Here is a 16,173-nt window from a genome sequence, read left to right on the forward strand (position 1 = left end):
CTTCTATGCACTGGGATCATGAGGTTTAAAGGCCCACAGAGAACCTTATGCAGAAGCAGACATTATGTGCTCTCCATTTTATGTGTATATGTTAGAATCCGTAGTTTTGGACTAACCAGTTCTCAGCACAAAGTGACCATGGAGCCAAAATATACAGGTTTCTTCTTTGCATTTTTTCAAAAATATCAATAGTTATTCTTTGTTAGATGAGGCTACATCTAACAGCAAGACCCATGTGTGTGATGAGTTATTACCACAAGGAGGATTCTTGAACAGGAAGGATTAAAAACTAGGACGCAGCTTCCCCGGAGCAGAACGGGCCTTGGGCCGCACATTCCCCGTTACTGAAAATTCATTTTTAACCTCTTTTGAACCTCTGCTGTTCTGCTGCTCAGCCTCCCATCCTGCACCTTCTCCTTCAGAAAAGTGCTCACGTCCCCCAGAACACGTGTGCCCAGCATGTGTCCTGGACATCCTATATCTGGCTTCGGTTTCCCAAACCCACACGCCTATCCTGGGTCAAAGCAGCACGCCACTCCTCAACCGCACCCCTATATCACCTCTATACCATACCGGGTTTCTGACTCATTTTAATTAAAGCGCCGTGCCAGTTTCAAGGCACACGGCGCCGTGCCCCTTCTCGCTCCTCCGCCAGCCCATCAGCATGTCTCATGTTTCTGGCACCATGGCTCGGCTTACATCTGTTATGGTGTGCAGCTGTAAAATGGTTGCTTACACTACCAGGCACACCGCATGCTCCTACAGCAGCGCCTGGCATCAATCATTCATCGGGTACTGAACCTGTTGTTTGTTTGTGTGTGTGTGTGTGTGTGGAGAGAGAAAGCATGACAATATGATCAAGCATGTGCACACAGCTGTAAGTGTATATACCTGTAACAGTGAGCAGTAAGGAGGCAGACGCATATGTGGAGAAGAGCGATATTTATTATGGGCAAATCCAAAATCAGAGTCGTTATAGCTGTCCAGAGCCAACATGGAGAGCACGAGGATACATTACAAACAAACAAAAACACACGAAGGCAAACGGGGAAGCAGGCTATTACAAAGACTAGGGAAAACTTGGGGCTAAGAAAAACGAAGGCTAGGATACACAGGGTACAAACCAACATTCAAATAAACGCAATAAGATAACCACAATGAAATAAACAAACACACTGAACAGCCATGACACAGGGAACACGACAGGGTTTAAATACATGAACTTAAAAAGGTAAAAACGAGGTACAGGTGTAAGCAATAAAACGAGGGGTGGAGAAAACTAAACTATGGCATAGAACTAAAATACAGACGACAGGGAAAACATGGAACACGGAAGCTGGGAGGGACTAATCGTGACAATACCTCTGTGGTGTTTTAGAGGTGACATTTCTTTTCATGCTTTTAAGTTTAACCAATGGATACTGTGAACGTGCCCTTACACTGCCAATATCTTGTGCATTGGACATGTTGATTGACTTCTGATTTGGTGGTCTGAAATTAAACTGTGCCACAGCCATGAGACGCACTTCAACTGTTCCTGGTGTCAATCCCACTCTTCCTGCACTTATGCCTATTTAAACTTTCAAGGGAAAAAATCCTCACATTAAAGTAGTTCGCGAAAGAATGCAAATGACAAGAGTGGAGTCCTTGGAAAGGCCCGAGAGAGGAGAATGAGGAGAGCGTGACTTTAAACCAATTCTCCTGTTCTGCTCTATAAATACCCACCTTCGTTATTGGCACAGGGCTGCAGTGTGCCTGGTGCCAAAGCATTATGATGGAGGCCAGGGGGGACAGGAGGACTCAATATCCCACAACTCCCTCTACACACAGACCTGACCTACATCATAGTTCTAATCTCCCCACAGACTACTCTACTGCCTATCATACTCTGTCACATCATACAGGCTCTGTGTGTGTGTGTGTGTGTGTGTGTGTGTGTGTGTGTGTGTGTGTGTGTGTGTGTGTGTGTGTGTGCGTGTGCGGTGTGATTTTACTATGTCAAGCATTGTCCATGTTGTTGCACTGTAGCATTAGCCAGGCTTTGTGTGTGTGTGTGTGTGTGTGTGTGTGTGTGTGTGTGTGTGTGTGTGTGTGCATTTGTGCTTTTTTTTTTTTTCATGTGTAAATCTAGAGCATGACCAAATGCAAATGCACCTCAACAGCTGGTTAATGACAGATTTAACACAGCTGGAGAAAAGCACTTATGATCCAAAGGCATTAAAAAGTCATGCTCAGTAAAAGGTTTTGGGGTATAAATAATGTAACAGTTACATTTAGTCATTTTTATTGGGGCCATTAATAGGCAGAGGTTTGAACCACATTGTCCATATCATCCTCGTTGCTTGGCCCTAGACAGAAGGCGGCAGTGTTTTCCTCTCCTCTGTCCCCTGGTTCTCTCTCCGTGATGACTGTACAGACATTAGGGGTGGCGTCTGGGGACAGACCAGGCCTCGTCCCTTGTTTTTGAGACTTTTGCAGGCTGATTTAAAAAGCATTGGAATGTCCGAACACCAAGTGCAACTGACCAGTAATTTAATTAGTTTTGTTTGTCAGCTAACATGTTACATACTAATGAAATTCTTTCTGTAATTGGTTGTGAAGGCAGCAGTATTGTTGGACCAGGAAGTCTTTATAACCAGCTGTAGGAAGTCTTGATGACCAGCTGTATGAAGTCTTCACATCCGGCTGTAATCTTTAGGACCAGCTGTAGGATGTCTTTAGGACCAGCTGTAGGAAGTCTAGGACCAGCTGTAGGAAGTCTAGGACCAGCTGTAGGAAATCTAGGATCAGCTGTAGGAAGCCTTTTGCATCTGCTGCATAAGTTGCATGGTTAAGGTGGTTGATCGACCATGCTTGGCTAATGCTGGTGATTTTGGGTTTTGGCTGCTACAATTGTTCATTATAAGCCAGTAAATTTGTGCTGCTATATATAAAGGAAGCAGAAAAAAGAAAATGGCAATAGTCAAACTCAAGAATGTTTATTTGCATCTAACATTTGCATCTAGATGTTTTATTTATGAATTGTTCAATGTAATTGGCCACTTTCTAGCTGATTCCAGAACTGTACTCTAGAGGGAATTTGATCCAAATTTAAGATTACATTTTTTAATCTTAACCATTCTGTTCCTCACTGAACTCTTAACTCTTACCATTTTGCAAGAGAGTTTTGACATGTACGATCCTTTCTGAAGTATGTTGCTAATTACAGTGGCATGGCATTGATTACTGAGATTAAATATGTGCTTACCAAAGCATTATAAGGCTGGAATTGTTCTCATGCCCTGTAACTTTATGGCACAAACCGTGAACAGCTCAGCACACATGCAAGAGCATGTCACCATATCGGTCACTTGTGTGCAACATTTTACATGAGGAAATATGCCACTGACAACACTGTATTGACTGGATGCTGCTATACAATTTTTCCATTTGGTTTAGGGTTATTTCATTTGGTTGTTTGCGAGGAGGTTGTCTTGTAATGAGTAAAAGGCGTAATAGGCCTGAGATAGTGGTGACTGTTCCAGAGCCATCTGCTGTCTGCCCTGGTAGCCACTAATACCTGCTTTTATGGCCGCACGTTCTGTACTGACCCTTGAGCTCTGGGGCCTAGATGATAGATAGGTGAAAGACGGGTGCAGGTGTGGCACCTGCTGTCTGCTGGCTGGTGTGCAAGAGGTGGATACATACAGGTGAGCCAAGGGCTTCTGCAATTAAACATCCATTTGTCCTCATGCCTCCCTCGTGTTTTGCTGCCTGGTTGCAGCTGGCAAGCAGACTCATGCCCCGCACGCATGTGCATGTGTGCTTGTGTGTGTGTGCTTGTGTGTATGTGTGTGTGTGTGTGTGTGTGTTACTACTCACCTTTAAAAGCTGGAGGAAGAGACAAATAAAGCTGAGCTAATCAGAGGTTTCTAAAGCGTGCTGTTCAGTCGATGGTTCCTCCAGGCTCCTTAGCCTGGATGATGATGACTCCTGAGTATGTGTGTATTTGTGAATCATTCCGTGGGCTGCTGATATATCAGGTATTATGTACTGCACTTACTTGCCATTTCATATTATATTTCTAATCAGTTAACAGCAAAATTACAAAGTTACAAAGAAATAGGGAAATTATAAGGGGTTTTGGTTTATGAAAAGAAAAAAAAAATGTTTTAAAATTTAGTTTGCATTGTAAAAAACATTATTTATACAAACAAAAAAATAAATCGGATTAAATAAAATGAATCATATGGCACCAACAAGGCCATGAGCCATGAAAAGGACATTGCATAATCATATCAACTTCCAGAGAGCACGTCCATGTGTAAGATATATGCTCAAGTTGAAGTTGATCAAATGCCACGTTCATGCATTATTAATTGACATGGAGCTTTTTGTTCCCTCACACCCTCTTCCTATTCACTCCACCTTTTCTCGGCGCTGGCCCATGTTCACCTGCCCCACAGCAAGCTGAAGAAGCTCTTCCGCTCCTTGAGGGAGAAGAACCTGCAAGACCCAGAGGAGGGCGTGGAACAGACCAGCCGAAGCCTGCGCCAGTGGCACCTGGATTTTGACCTGGAGCCCTTTGAAGGCCTTACACCTGAATACATGGAGATGAGTGAGTGATGACCTCATCCTAGAGGGGGTGGAGCCTTCCAGGAGGGGGTTGTGTCTGTAGAAGCCGAGCCCTGTAGGAATGCATGTGTCTATGACCCCAGGCTCCAGGTTTTCCTTTTATGACTGGCCCCTGTACTTGTAGAGTATACCTGTCATTGGATCTTATTTGCATTGACAAGCTGAGGTGGGCGAGTCCTGCATTTCTATTTCGGTCATAATTTCGATCAACAAATGTGCAGGTCATTTTTTCCATTAGAGAGCGTGATCTGTATAGAATTTCATGACTGACTCATAATATCAGTGAACATTAACATGTGCGTGCTCAAATCCAGGTGCATTTTACATCACCTTTTGTGTTGTGTATAATGTATAAAGGCCAAAAAAACCTAATCAGTTGTCAATACACTGAGACATGACTAATTCAAAGATCCATAATGTATACAGCAGAGTTCAGCTGACCCATATAATCCACCAGCTCAAGAGGACAACAGTTGTTTCATTAATGAATGTTTTTATATATTACAAGTTGTTACGATTGAGAGAAATAAATATAGAGATTTACATCAAACTAAGCATGTTAGCATAACAGGCTGTACTGTAGTTAGAGTTTTCAGAATGCTGATAGATTTAAAAAATAATTTATGTTGATGTTAGAACACACCACAAAAACAAAGTACTCATCTTTCATATCCATATTAGCCTGTAACTGTAAATTGTCTTTACTAGAGTTCTGATTCTTGGTAAAGGGGGATTTGAAGCCAGGGATTTTGAATAGGATTGTAGTATATGTAGGTGTCCCTGTAAATTTGTTACAGTTCAAATGATCTTTTCTAGTGAAGGGAAATTGCTGGTCCAAAGTTAACTGGGCATATCTTTTCTACTAGAATTTCCTGAAAATGTAACAAAATGGTTTCAGGTTTCAGTGATTTCATACCTAATTTGTAAGGTACTCAGTCTGTGACTGGAAGAAAATTGAGAAACAGACAATAGTACTGTTCTGACGTTTTGGTTTTTAAGGTTATCTCCACTACAGTGGTTTGGCCCACACATGAGAAGAGAGCAAAGGACAAATGTGTGTTAACGGGAGAATGGGAGCTTTAATATGCTTACAGGAACTGTGTGAGGGAGGGAAAGAGAGCAAGAGACAGAGAGAGAGGAAGAAGGGACACATGTAGTGCACGGTGAATGGCAGAAACTGCTGTCCGAACTAACTGCACTTCTGTGGACATGCACAGCTTGCAGGTCTGAAAGAGTATAGCGTCACGGTCTTGGGTGTTTTAGTAGTATGCCCCCCGGCCTGATCTGCCCAAGCCATTGTTTTGTTGTGAGGAGAAAATGGTGATGTCAGTCAAGTCGAAGCTGGAAGTGCCATTTCCCACAAAGGTTATGTTCCATGTGTGTCTGGGGCCTTTGTGTTCTGTCATAGTAGTCAAAGTAAGCAGGCTGCAATTACCCATCACTATAGATCTTTGGTTAAGTGGAGAAAGTCATCAGCTCGTCACACTATTGGGGTTCTTACAATTTTGCGTCGCTTGGAAGTCCTTTGTTGTTCAGACTGTGTTGTAACAAATGCTTAGATATGTCTGACAGCTGTAGTCAAGTCCCAGAAGGCTAATTATAAGCTTGCTCCTGTTCTCAGTAAGTCCAATTTTGACTAGATCTATGGAATCTAAGGGTGTATTTCAACAGTTTATAAAGTGGTTCTGCGTGCTTATTTTAGCAAAGCCACCTTAAGATCATTTGCTTATAGACATATAAACCAAACTAAATTTATATTTCCCAAAGCAGGAAAAATGTATTTCAGAGTGATAAATATATTTATACAGGGTGTATATATATTTATTACAAAGTATATATATCCTCTTCTCTCCTCTCCTCTCCTCTCTCTCTTCTCAAGCTCATTCGGATTTATAGGCCAGTGTAAAGAACAAATAAGTCTGTCCCTCAGTGAAATATACAAGACAGATGAGAATGTAAAGCTTGCTGTTTATGGCCTTCATGTTTCTAATCAGTGCCTGTTTGTGTGCCAAATCTGTTTATTTGTGTGTGGTTTTCATCCCAACAGTCATCCAGTTTGGCTTTGTCTCCCTGTTTGTGGCCTCCTTTCCTTTGGCACCACTTTTTGCCCTCCTGAACAACATCATCGAGATCCGACTTGACGCTAAGAAGTTTGTCACCGAGCTGCGCAGACCGGATGCCGTGCGTGCGAAAGACATCGGTACCCGGCCACACCTATGCATACCGTACACCATCCACCAAGTGCTTTTTCTGGATGAGCTGTCAGCGCTAACCTGACCCTGCGTGTCAATGTTCTCTTGCAGGAATATGGTACAACATCCTCAGTGGCATGTGCAAATTCTCCATCATCATCAATGTGAGTGTCAGGTTCCTGCCCTCGGGCTGTAGTCGGTGTGCACGGCCTTCCCCAAACCTCACACCCCTCTCGCTGTAGACCTGTGCCTCCCACAAGCTTGCCTGTTATGCTCAAGGTTACAAAAGCTGGAGAGATCTGGGAGGAGTCACAGCACAGAAGGCCACACCCTAATGAATCTGTTGACCTAAAGGAGCCTAAAGGAAGAGTTACATGAAAGTTAGCCCAAAAGTTACACTACTTTCATTCCATTCTAGGGTAGAGGTCTGTCTCTCCCTGTGATTGTGGGCCTGTAATGGGAATTGTTCAGTCTCCAGTGTCAGAGAAGCACTCTGCTCAATATGGGCAAGAGACCTCCAAGGAAAACCTTTGATGGAATGCTTTGAAGTGTGCCGTATTAAGCAGGTCGTCGTCCAAAGAGTAAAAAATTATCTTAAAGGGTTGTGCTTATTTTACATGTGTGGTTTCACACATGTTCTTCCGAGGTCACTTGATGTAATATTATGTATTGTACATTTTACGTATTTAAGGAGAGGTCCTTAAATACATAAACTTCTCACTCACAAAGCTCTGGCTAATTTCCTTTAACACAGCTGAATGGAAATGTGATTTGTACAGTATGAGGTGAAATAAGCAGAGGACCCTCAGGCTGGATTGTGCAGTGAAGGTGACCTGCATCTAATGCAGGCCTTTATTAACTGTTAGCTCACTATGGAAAATAGATTTTATACTTGTAAAATTATATTTACAAAAATACTTCAGATTTTAAATGTAAAATAACATTTACTAATGTAAAAAGAAGTTGCAGATGTATTCCTCTTTATGTGTTTTTTGTTTTGTTTTGTTTTTCTTGCAAGTATGAATTTATGACCCTGTTTTGACTATGATTTATAACAATGTTTTGATTGACTGATCAGAATGGCTATACCAAGGTCAGCTGTCCAGTTTGGGAAAGTGTCTGTTCAGAGAGACATTCTGAATATTCAATGAAGTATGGGTTGTACTCGTTGATCTCCAATAGCAAACCTTTGTTTGTCTTGGAATAGAGTTTCTTACTCATTAGTCACAACAGGGTCATAAATTATGTTGAAAACATAATCATAATTTAATACTTGTAAAACAGGGTGCTATATCCATACTGGTAAACTCTAAATATTTTTCTAAGACATTTACACATTACTTGGCTTTCTTTCATTTTTAAATGTCCTACAAACATCCCCCCCCACCCCCAAAAACAGAAAAAGAAAAAGAAACACATCTACCCAACATTAAAAATGCAACTGCACATTTTAATACAGATATGGAGATTATTTAACAACCTCAAACATTTTTCCCAAATGTAGAAACATTCTGAATTTGTTTTGATTTCATATGAGCTCAGCAGAGAGGAAAAGTATGTATTTTCACTAGCACTAGATGCAACCTCATTAATCTGTAATCCCACATATCCTGTCATCAGTACAAATGTGAGGTTGACATTTGCCCGAGATGAATGGAGAGCTGTTCTAAATGGGATTCAGTAGAAGTCAGTGGAGTCATTCAATGGAATTTAAAAAAAAAACTGCTATCAGCTGTTTAATCTGCCTCATATACTTGTGTTTATTATTCAGGCTTTCGTCATCTCCTTCACATCTGACTTCATCCCTCGGCTTGTTTATCAGTACATGTACAGCGAGACTGGCACCATGAATGGCTTTATCGACCACACCCTGTCTTACTTCAACGTCAGCCATTTTAAAGAAGGCACGGCTCCTGTAGGCTCCTCTGTGAGCGTGTGCAGGTGAGCCCTTGCCGCTCCACTCTGCACACTCTACTTTATTGCACCATGGGTTCGTAAAGGGTTCTTAATGTAATGCAGTCAGCTGAATGGTGGGGGACCATCTAAGTGAAGCTTGGAGCAGGGAGAATAGGGGATAAAATGAAAAGACAGCCAAGTGCATGCAAGTCATGAATATCATAGGTGACTTCTGCATCTGCATGGTAGGTTAGTTTAGTTGAATTGTCGGACCTTATTTTAAAGGGCTTTGTTACCAAAAAAAAAAAAAAAATGAAGTCAATGAGAGTTTAACTCCTCCATACCACATTTGCCAAAGATTGCCCTACATTTCATTCTAGGGTTTTCGGCTGTGGCTCAAATAAACATGTCCTGCCGTTATACACATCACTGTTTAGGACAGAGGTCTCATCTCTATCACATCAGCCATGTTTGTAACTAAAATGAAGCACACCGTCTCTCTCAATTTAATAGCTCTGCCACACTGCCTTTGTGATCCATGTTTTGCTGTTGTATAGTTGTAATGAAGATGAAGGAAAAAGATGTCCACACTCTCTCTTTAGCATCTGGTCTTAATGGCTCAGACGTTACACTGGGCTTCCTCCAAGGATTTAGATGTTTAACCACATATCAAAAACACTGACATCATACATGCTTTTAGCCCCCAACCCCCTGCCCTCTCTCCCCCCTGAGCCATAATGGCTAGGCAATACACTTCTAGATCAGCTATATTAACTTCTTTATTCATATGAACTTCTGAATTCATCTGAACTGATATACCAGTGATGCCAATAATTTTATTCCTTGGTATTTTGAGTGACACTATAATTGTATGTTTCTTTCACACTCTGTAACTGGTCTGACAAGAAAGGAGTAGCTGTTCACACAGGGCTAAAATTACACTGGAGCTGCATGTCCTCCTAACATCCATAATTTCTGCAATCCATATGCTTGAGAAGAATTAATTTCTCTCAATCCATTCATCTGAATTTTTAGTCACATGCATGACTGTGTACATGCCTCTGATTACCTACCTTACTTACTGATACTGGAAAGAAAAGAAATCAGGCACTCCCCAAAATACGTGCTTGATTTACCAAAATGTCCTTTACTCTAGCCACTTCAGAACTGCAAGTCATGTGAATGGGCTTTTTTTTCCAAACCGCATAATGGTCAAGTCTTATGGGACAAAAATCACCAGAGTGGTGAGTGATAATTATCCTCATCTAATTTAGTCTCTTGTGAATTGGGTCTTTCCTGTGTTTTCCCCATGAGCTGATGGGAAGTAGCAGCACAGCTATGCCAGCACTTCACATCCAGGCCTAGATGCCCGCTTAGGCAGGTCACGAGGAGGCTTGGCGGAGGCAGGCCACGTCTCCTGGCTCAGGCTGCTGGGAGTGGGCTCGCCTCTGTGCTGGCAGACTTTAGCCTTTCTCCTTAGAGGTCCTAGTGGCAGAGTGATTGTGGGTTTTACGAGCCCTGTGTGTGTGTGTCTGCGTTTGTGCTTGCATGTTTGTGTGTGTGAGTCTGTGGGAGGGAAGGTCTGTGAGAGTGAAGGTTTCTGAATGAGTGATGAATATGTAGCTGGCTCAGAGGGGATAAAGTACTGCTAAACTTCTATAAATAGGCTTCCCAAATAATCTGAAACAGCAGTTAAGCATGTCCAAATCAAATAAATCCTTATCGCTACCATATCATGTTCTTGTACTTCTTTCAGCTGCATAAATTGAATCCCAGGCTATACAGGGCTACTAGTCTTAAAGTTCCAGGCTTTACTGTATATAGCAAGAGTATCTTATCAGCTCTGAAGCTTCATTTTCATAATTCATTACAGGACATCAGAATTGTGATGAATATGCCATGTAGACTACACTTGATTTAATCTAGAGCTCTGAAAATTGAAGGTTTAACTGTACTCTGCAAGGAATGCATTCCCTTTGATGGCAATATTTGTACAGATGTATCTTTACAGAGATACACGTGTTGAGATACATCTGTTGACATTAGGCACCAACTAAACTCTTTATCTATTTTGTGATGGCTAGTGACACCTGAAAGCTCTTGCAGTCCAACGTGATACTGCGGAGAAACACTGGAGGCAGGGTAGGTGCTGTGAGAAAAGCCATCTTTCCTGCCTCCTTGGTCCTATGAATTAAATCATCTAGAATGATCGATAAATATGTCGCAGGTCTAACATTCTAAAAGAATGTGTGAGTTATGTGCTACTGATTCACACTGTTTACTGGCAGCTCAAAAAACAGCCCATGGCTAACGACAACTACCGTAAATGCCGCTCCCCTGGTGTGTTTACCTGCTGCTCTGCCTGCAGGTACAAGGATTACAGAGAACCGCCGTGGTCGCCGCAGCCCTACCAGTTCTCCAAACAGTACTGGTCAGTCCTCGCAGCACGACTGGCCTTCGTGATACTGTTCCAGGTACAGTGTTTTATATTGGCAGAAACCAAGCACCATGACCCGTGCAAGCAATGTTAGCTCGAACACTACGTAATAATTTCATGCAAAAAAGGATTTTCCTTTTTTCCCCAATGGGCTGAAATATTTTTTTCACCCAGTCACAGTTTGCAGTTACATCACATTATGCATGCTGCTTCAAGCATAACACATGTCCCAGCGAGCAGCAGCTTGGCTGTCACTGCAGCATGAGCTTACATTTCTCATATTTAAAGTGCATTGTCCCATGTTTCTGGTACCTGTTTGTGAGTTGTTACTCAGCATAAATGTCGCTCATTGAGATTTGTTATAATGCAAATGCTGTAATGTGGTTTTCAGATGTAACTACTGGCACCTCTGCTTGAGTTCTCTTAATGGGGAAATAAACAGTTTTGGCCAGGTGTTGTACTAGTGCCATCTGCTTTATGTCAGAAATGGCGGGAGAAATACCTTCCCCTGCTTTATGCCTCAGCATCATAAGTCACTTTTTTGGCTCTTTGTGCAGTGGCCAGTTGATTTGACATTGACCAGTGCTGGTGAGGTTGAGCAGTAACAGAATACATTCAGCAACATTTTGTATTTAAAATATATTAATGCTAACAATAAACCTCTTTAGTGCTAAAAGCATCATATTTGTGTATTTTTTCGAGAAAGCTTAAATGGCAAAGTATACAGTTCTTAAATGGGAAATAATTCAAAATTAACAGCGTAATTTGAATAGGTTGCTGATATTACAACCGTTTTTTTTTAAATTAGTTAATCAGTCATCTGTAACACAATATTATTGAAAGTAACCTTCTTAATCCCACTGGTGGTGAACATCTTGATGAAGGGAATAACACTGAGATATTGAGCGTGTCTGCTTTACCAATCTACATATTATTTTTGGTCTGCCTTGTAGCTTATGGCCTACTTCTTCTCATCTTTCCTACCCATTATCATCGTGTGTGTGTGTGTCTCAGAACCTGGTAATGTTCATGGGCTATCTGGTGGCCTGGGTAATCCCGGACGTGCCCAAAAACATCAGTGAGCAGCTGAAGAGGGAGAAGACCCTGCTGGTGGACGTCTTCATGAATGAGGAAAAGGAGAAGCTGCAGCTCATCCAGAGCCTCTTCTCCAAAGAGGCAGTGCTGCCGCGGCAACTGCCACAGCCCCGGCTGGAGTCGGAGCCAGCCTCCGAGGTGCAGCTACCTCTGCCCCACCTTACCCAGCCAGACGACCCCACTGCAGGCTGGGGCCCTCTGGCCCCCCGGCCCCGCACCCGTGCCCGTGCTGCCAGCTTCAGCCAGTTCACCCGCCAGGCCTCCATGTCCCCCCACAGCGACGCAGGCAGGCACACAGCTGTGTGAGTAGAGGGAGGCGGGGTCAGGGGGTGGGGTCGGGTTCCGCAAACGGATCTGCCGGCAAGGCAGTCTCCGAAGCACCAGTGCTCGGAGTGGAGGACTAGGAGACAAAGGAGGGCAGGGCCGAGCTGTCCGTCTTGTTGCTGAGGGCCAGCAAACCCCTCTTTGCAGTGTTTTTTCACTGGAGTTAAAAAGCAGAAAGCAGAAGAGGTCATTATTTACTCACCTCTGTACTGCATGTCCGAGCATATGTCCACAAGCACCGTGTTTGTTTTGTTTTTTGTTTTGTTTAGTTTTTTGGTTTTTTTTACTTTGACATGTCCAAGCAATCTATGGAGGAGACGGTTGCCCTGGGCACCCGGGCAGAGGCTTCACTGGACAGCTTGCAATCATCTCATGCACAGAGCGACTGGTTGACAAGCATAGACACTGGAGTGGGAGCAGGACTCTTATCCAAGGGGCCTCTCACATATTTTGGAATGTTTTCTCCCTCCATCTGTTCTTGAACTGAGAAGAAGATTCTTTCTTTTTTTGTGGGGCGGGGGCACTCCAACACTAAAGTGCACATCTGGTTCATACTCATGCAGTCATTGCACAATTTGGGTAACTGCACAAACACAAAACTGCTTGCAAATTTGATGAGATGTAGCGTATCACAGCAAATAAATATAATTTTTCATTTTCTCAGGTAATGACATCACTGTAGGCTTTATTTGTTTATCTGAATAATGTGACATCTCTTGGTTTAATAGAGAGCCTGAAATTCAGTGGTCAATAAAGAATAAGGAATAAGAAACTGTACTTTAATCCACAAATTGTATTGTACAAAACCCAATACATAAAACTGAATGAGTGTCAAATCATGTTACAGATCTCTTTCTCTACAGATGCAAAATCACTGTATATTTCACGGTGATTTGTTCAGTTTTTTAATGTTCATGTTTCAGGTGGTTTAGCTGAGGTAAGTTGCTGAGATATGTGTTATGGGGTCTTTTGACAGGTAAGGCCCAATGTACACATTCATGGCCATATCATAAACCTTTTGAATCTTGCAGTTCATTGTAATGTTTTTAATGGGCTTCTGTAGTATGTTTTAGTCTAAATAAGACTAGTCAATAGTCATTACCTACTGATAAATCAACTGGGCCAAGGCACTGTCAGCCTAAAAAGTATAACTTTATAGCAGGCTCTTAACTTTAAGACAAGATTTAACTTCTTCCAAGATATTTAAGTCTTCACTTATTGGTCCAATGTTCGGACTACAGCTTAGCAGTTGGTATACTGCAGGATATGTTTATGACTGTGGCCCCGCTGGGACCCATTAGTGGCCATATCCATAATCTCCCCACGTTTGATCACCTGAAGGAACAGTCAGTGCTACGTGGCCTGGAGCTGGGAGGAGGAAGGCCAGCCCCCAGCTATCACATTAAAGAACCCACAGTACTTCATATTCATGCAAAGGTCCATATACATTGTATGTATATGAAATTTATTTGTGAAAGCAGCAGCTCTATGGTGCTGCTATGCTTGTTCCCAATTTATAGTCGGTCTTTATTGTCACTTCCCCACAAGGATGACTTGCCAATAAGGATCAAGGTGCCATTTGTATTCTACAGTCACAGTGCAACTCACCACACTGCAGCTTCAGGGAAGGAGCCAGAAGAATTCTGGATATTGTCAAAACTGAGTAATGTAGTCACACAAACCAGGCTGGAGGCTTAGAAAAGGCCTGAAAAAAACAGAAAAAACCCAGAAAACCTGACATAGGGAGGCATAAGATGTTAAGTAAAATATTTAAAACAACATAAGTAATGGCAAGCCTGATCTACCAAGATCAATCTTCTAAAACAGTTTCAGGTTAATTTTGGTGTAATCTTTGTCAAATCTTTGTAACTCTGTGGGACATCATAAATGACCATGCTAATCATTTTGTAACTCTGTGGGACATCATAAATTACCATGATAATCATTTTTGATGGCTTTTGGCTCTCTGTTGAATAGGTTAAGGTTAATATGTTGATATGAGTAGTTAAATCTACCCCATTTTATTTTACACACTTTTATATTTAGTTGTAGCTTTAGAGTTGTAATGGCATGGCTACGTGGAAGTAAAATTCTTTGTTGCCATTTGATTTGATGCATGCACCCTGCTTAGAGAATCAAAGAACATAGCATTGTAATAATATTGTAGAAATATCATCTTTGTGTAGTTCATAAAAATATAGATTTTATAACAGAGCAGAAAGTATTGTAACAGTCCTCAAAAAATTCTTAATTTTTAGAGGTTTGTCTAATGTGCAATTGGCCAGGACTGCAGTGGACCTCTGACTGAATGACCTTATAAGGCTCCAGTCAGCATGGAATTTGCTTGTAGACCCCATACTGTGCAGCTATGCAGACGCTTCAGTGCATTTCTATAGTGATTTCATTAATAATAGAGGCCTTATCTTGAGAGCAACCTAAGGTACTTTCAAGTTGGAATAGTCAATATTCAAGGTCCCTCATTTCCTCTGTTTGAGAATTTCTTTACAGCACCAGCAAGGTTGATAGTCAAAATGTTTTCACATTTTCAGCATTTGACTGACTCATATTCAGAGTGACTTTTATACATATAAAACATTGATAGTGCTAGTGGTCCCTAGGAATCAGACCCATGGTTTTGGTGTTGCTAGCACCTTGCACAACCTGCTGTGCCAGGTCAGCTACAGGGGCACTACACATGGATAATTGTGTGATTTAGTTATCTATTGTGTGTATTTATACTGTATGTAGCTTTCTCCTACTATTTAAATATATATTGTTGCCAATGCTTGGAGCTGGATGGATCTCCAAAGCTGGATATGGGAGGGACAAGAGCAGCTGTATTTGGGCTTTCAAATTTGAGGAGCAGTGGTCACAACATCTCAGAATTTGCTCAAGGGCAGCTTCTCTAGAGATGTTACATACTTGTGTTTCACCTGGTTTCAAATGTTAGCTACACCATGGAACTCTGTGTATGCATGTGTACATCTCCAAATTCCTCCATTTTGTGTGTGCGGGCATGTAAGCCCTGCCTGTAGCACATTCCTTAGTGAAACTGACAAAACTTTGAGCTGACCCGATTTGTCCATTAGGTTCCTCTGTCATTTTCCTTGGCTAGTTTCCTGGCTATTAGTGTGGCCATAGAGGAGCTGTCTCCAAACACTGGCAGATGGGAGAGACTGCTTGGAAAAGCTCATTGTTTGTTGTACCACAGAGAATTAGGGCAAACTGAATGAGCTGAAGGAGACATCAATGACAGGAGGCTTTTATTAATTAAAAAGAAAATAGAGTGAGCGCATCTGTCAAGGTGATTTGCATGATAGTGCAGCTACAGGCTATGGATCAGAACAGAAAAAAATCTAGAACATTACACCCAGTTAGGCATTTAGTTTCATTTACATTTAATGGAAACTAGTGACAGTAGGACAGCTGCCTAGTTTCAAAGCATTTGTATAAGTGGCAGCACAGTATTGTAGCATTTCAATGCGGCTATGTCTCTCACTTCAAGAGAGGTCGAGAGAGCGAGGCAAGAGCCTGGCTTTTTCCTGCCCTCAGGGGCCAGACACGCAGCAACATGACTCCCCGCATTCTCCTTTATTTAATACTGAACCTGCCCTG

General features: G+C 42.1%; 1 protein-coding gene across 2 annotated transcripts in view; it reads left to right on the forward strand.

The window, feature by feature from the left end:
- The window catches only part of ano2b (anoctamin 2b), a 36,135-nt gene extending 21,630 nt beyond the window's left edge, over positions 1-14,505 (forward strand). For both annotated transcript variants that reach the window (XM_035528623.2, XM_027015853.3), the window contains 6 exons: positions 4,446-4,597; positions 6,662-6,814; positions 6,918-6,970; positions 8,578-8,747; positions 11,071-11,176; positions 12,154-14,505. In XM_035528623.2, coding sequence (XP_035384516.1) covers positions 4,446-4,597; positions 6,662-6,814; positions 6,918-6,970; positions 8,578-8,747; positions 11,071-11,176; positions 12,154-12,540 — 1,021 coding nt within the window. In that variant the 3' untranslated portion in view covers positions 12,541-14,505. The remainder of the gene's footprint in view (positions 1-4,445; positions 4,598-6,661; positions 6,815-6,917; positions 6,971-8,577; positions 8,748-11,070; positions 11,177-12,153) is intronic.
- Positions 14,506-16,173: the final 1,668 nt, after the last annotated feature.

Source organism: Electrophorus electricus, chromosome 11 (genome assembly GCF_041902795.1).
Source record: "Electrophorus electricus isolate QZ-2024a chromosome 11, ASM4190279v1, whole genome shotgun sequence".
Lineage (NCBI taxonomy): Eukaryota > Metazoa > Chordata > Actinopteri > Gymnotiformes > Gymnotidae > Electrophorus > Electrophorus electricus.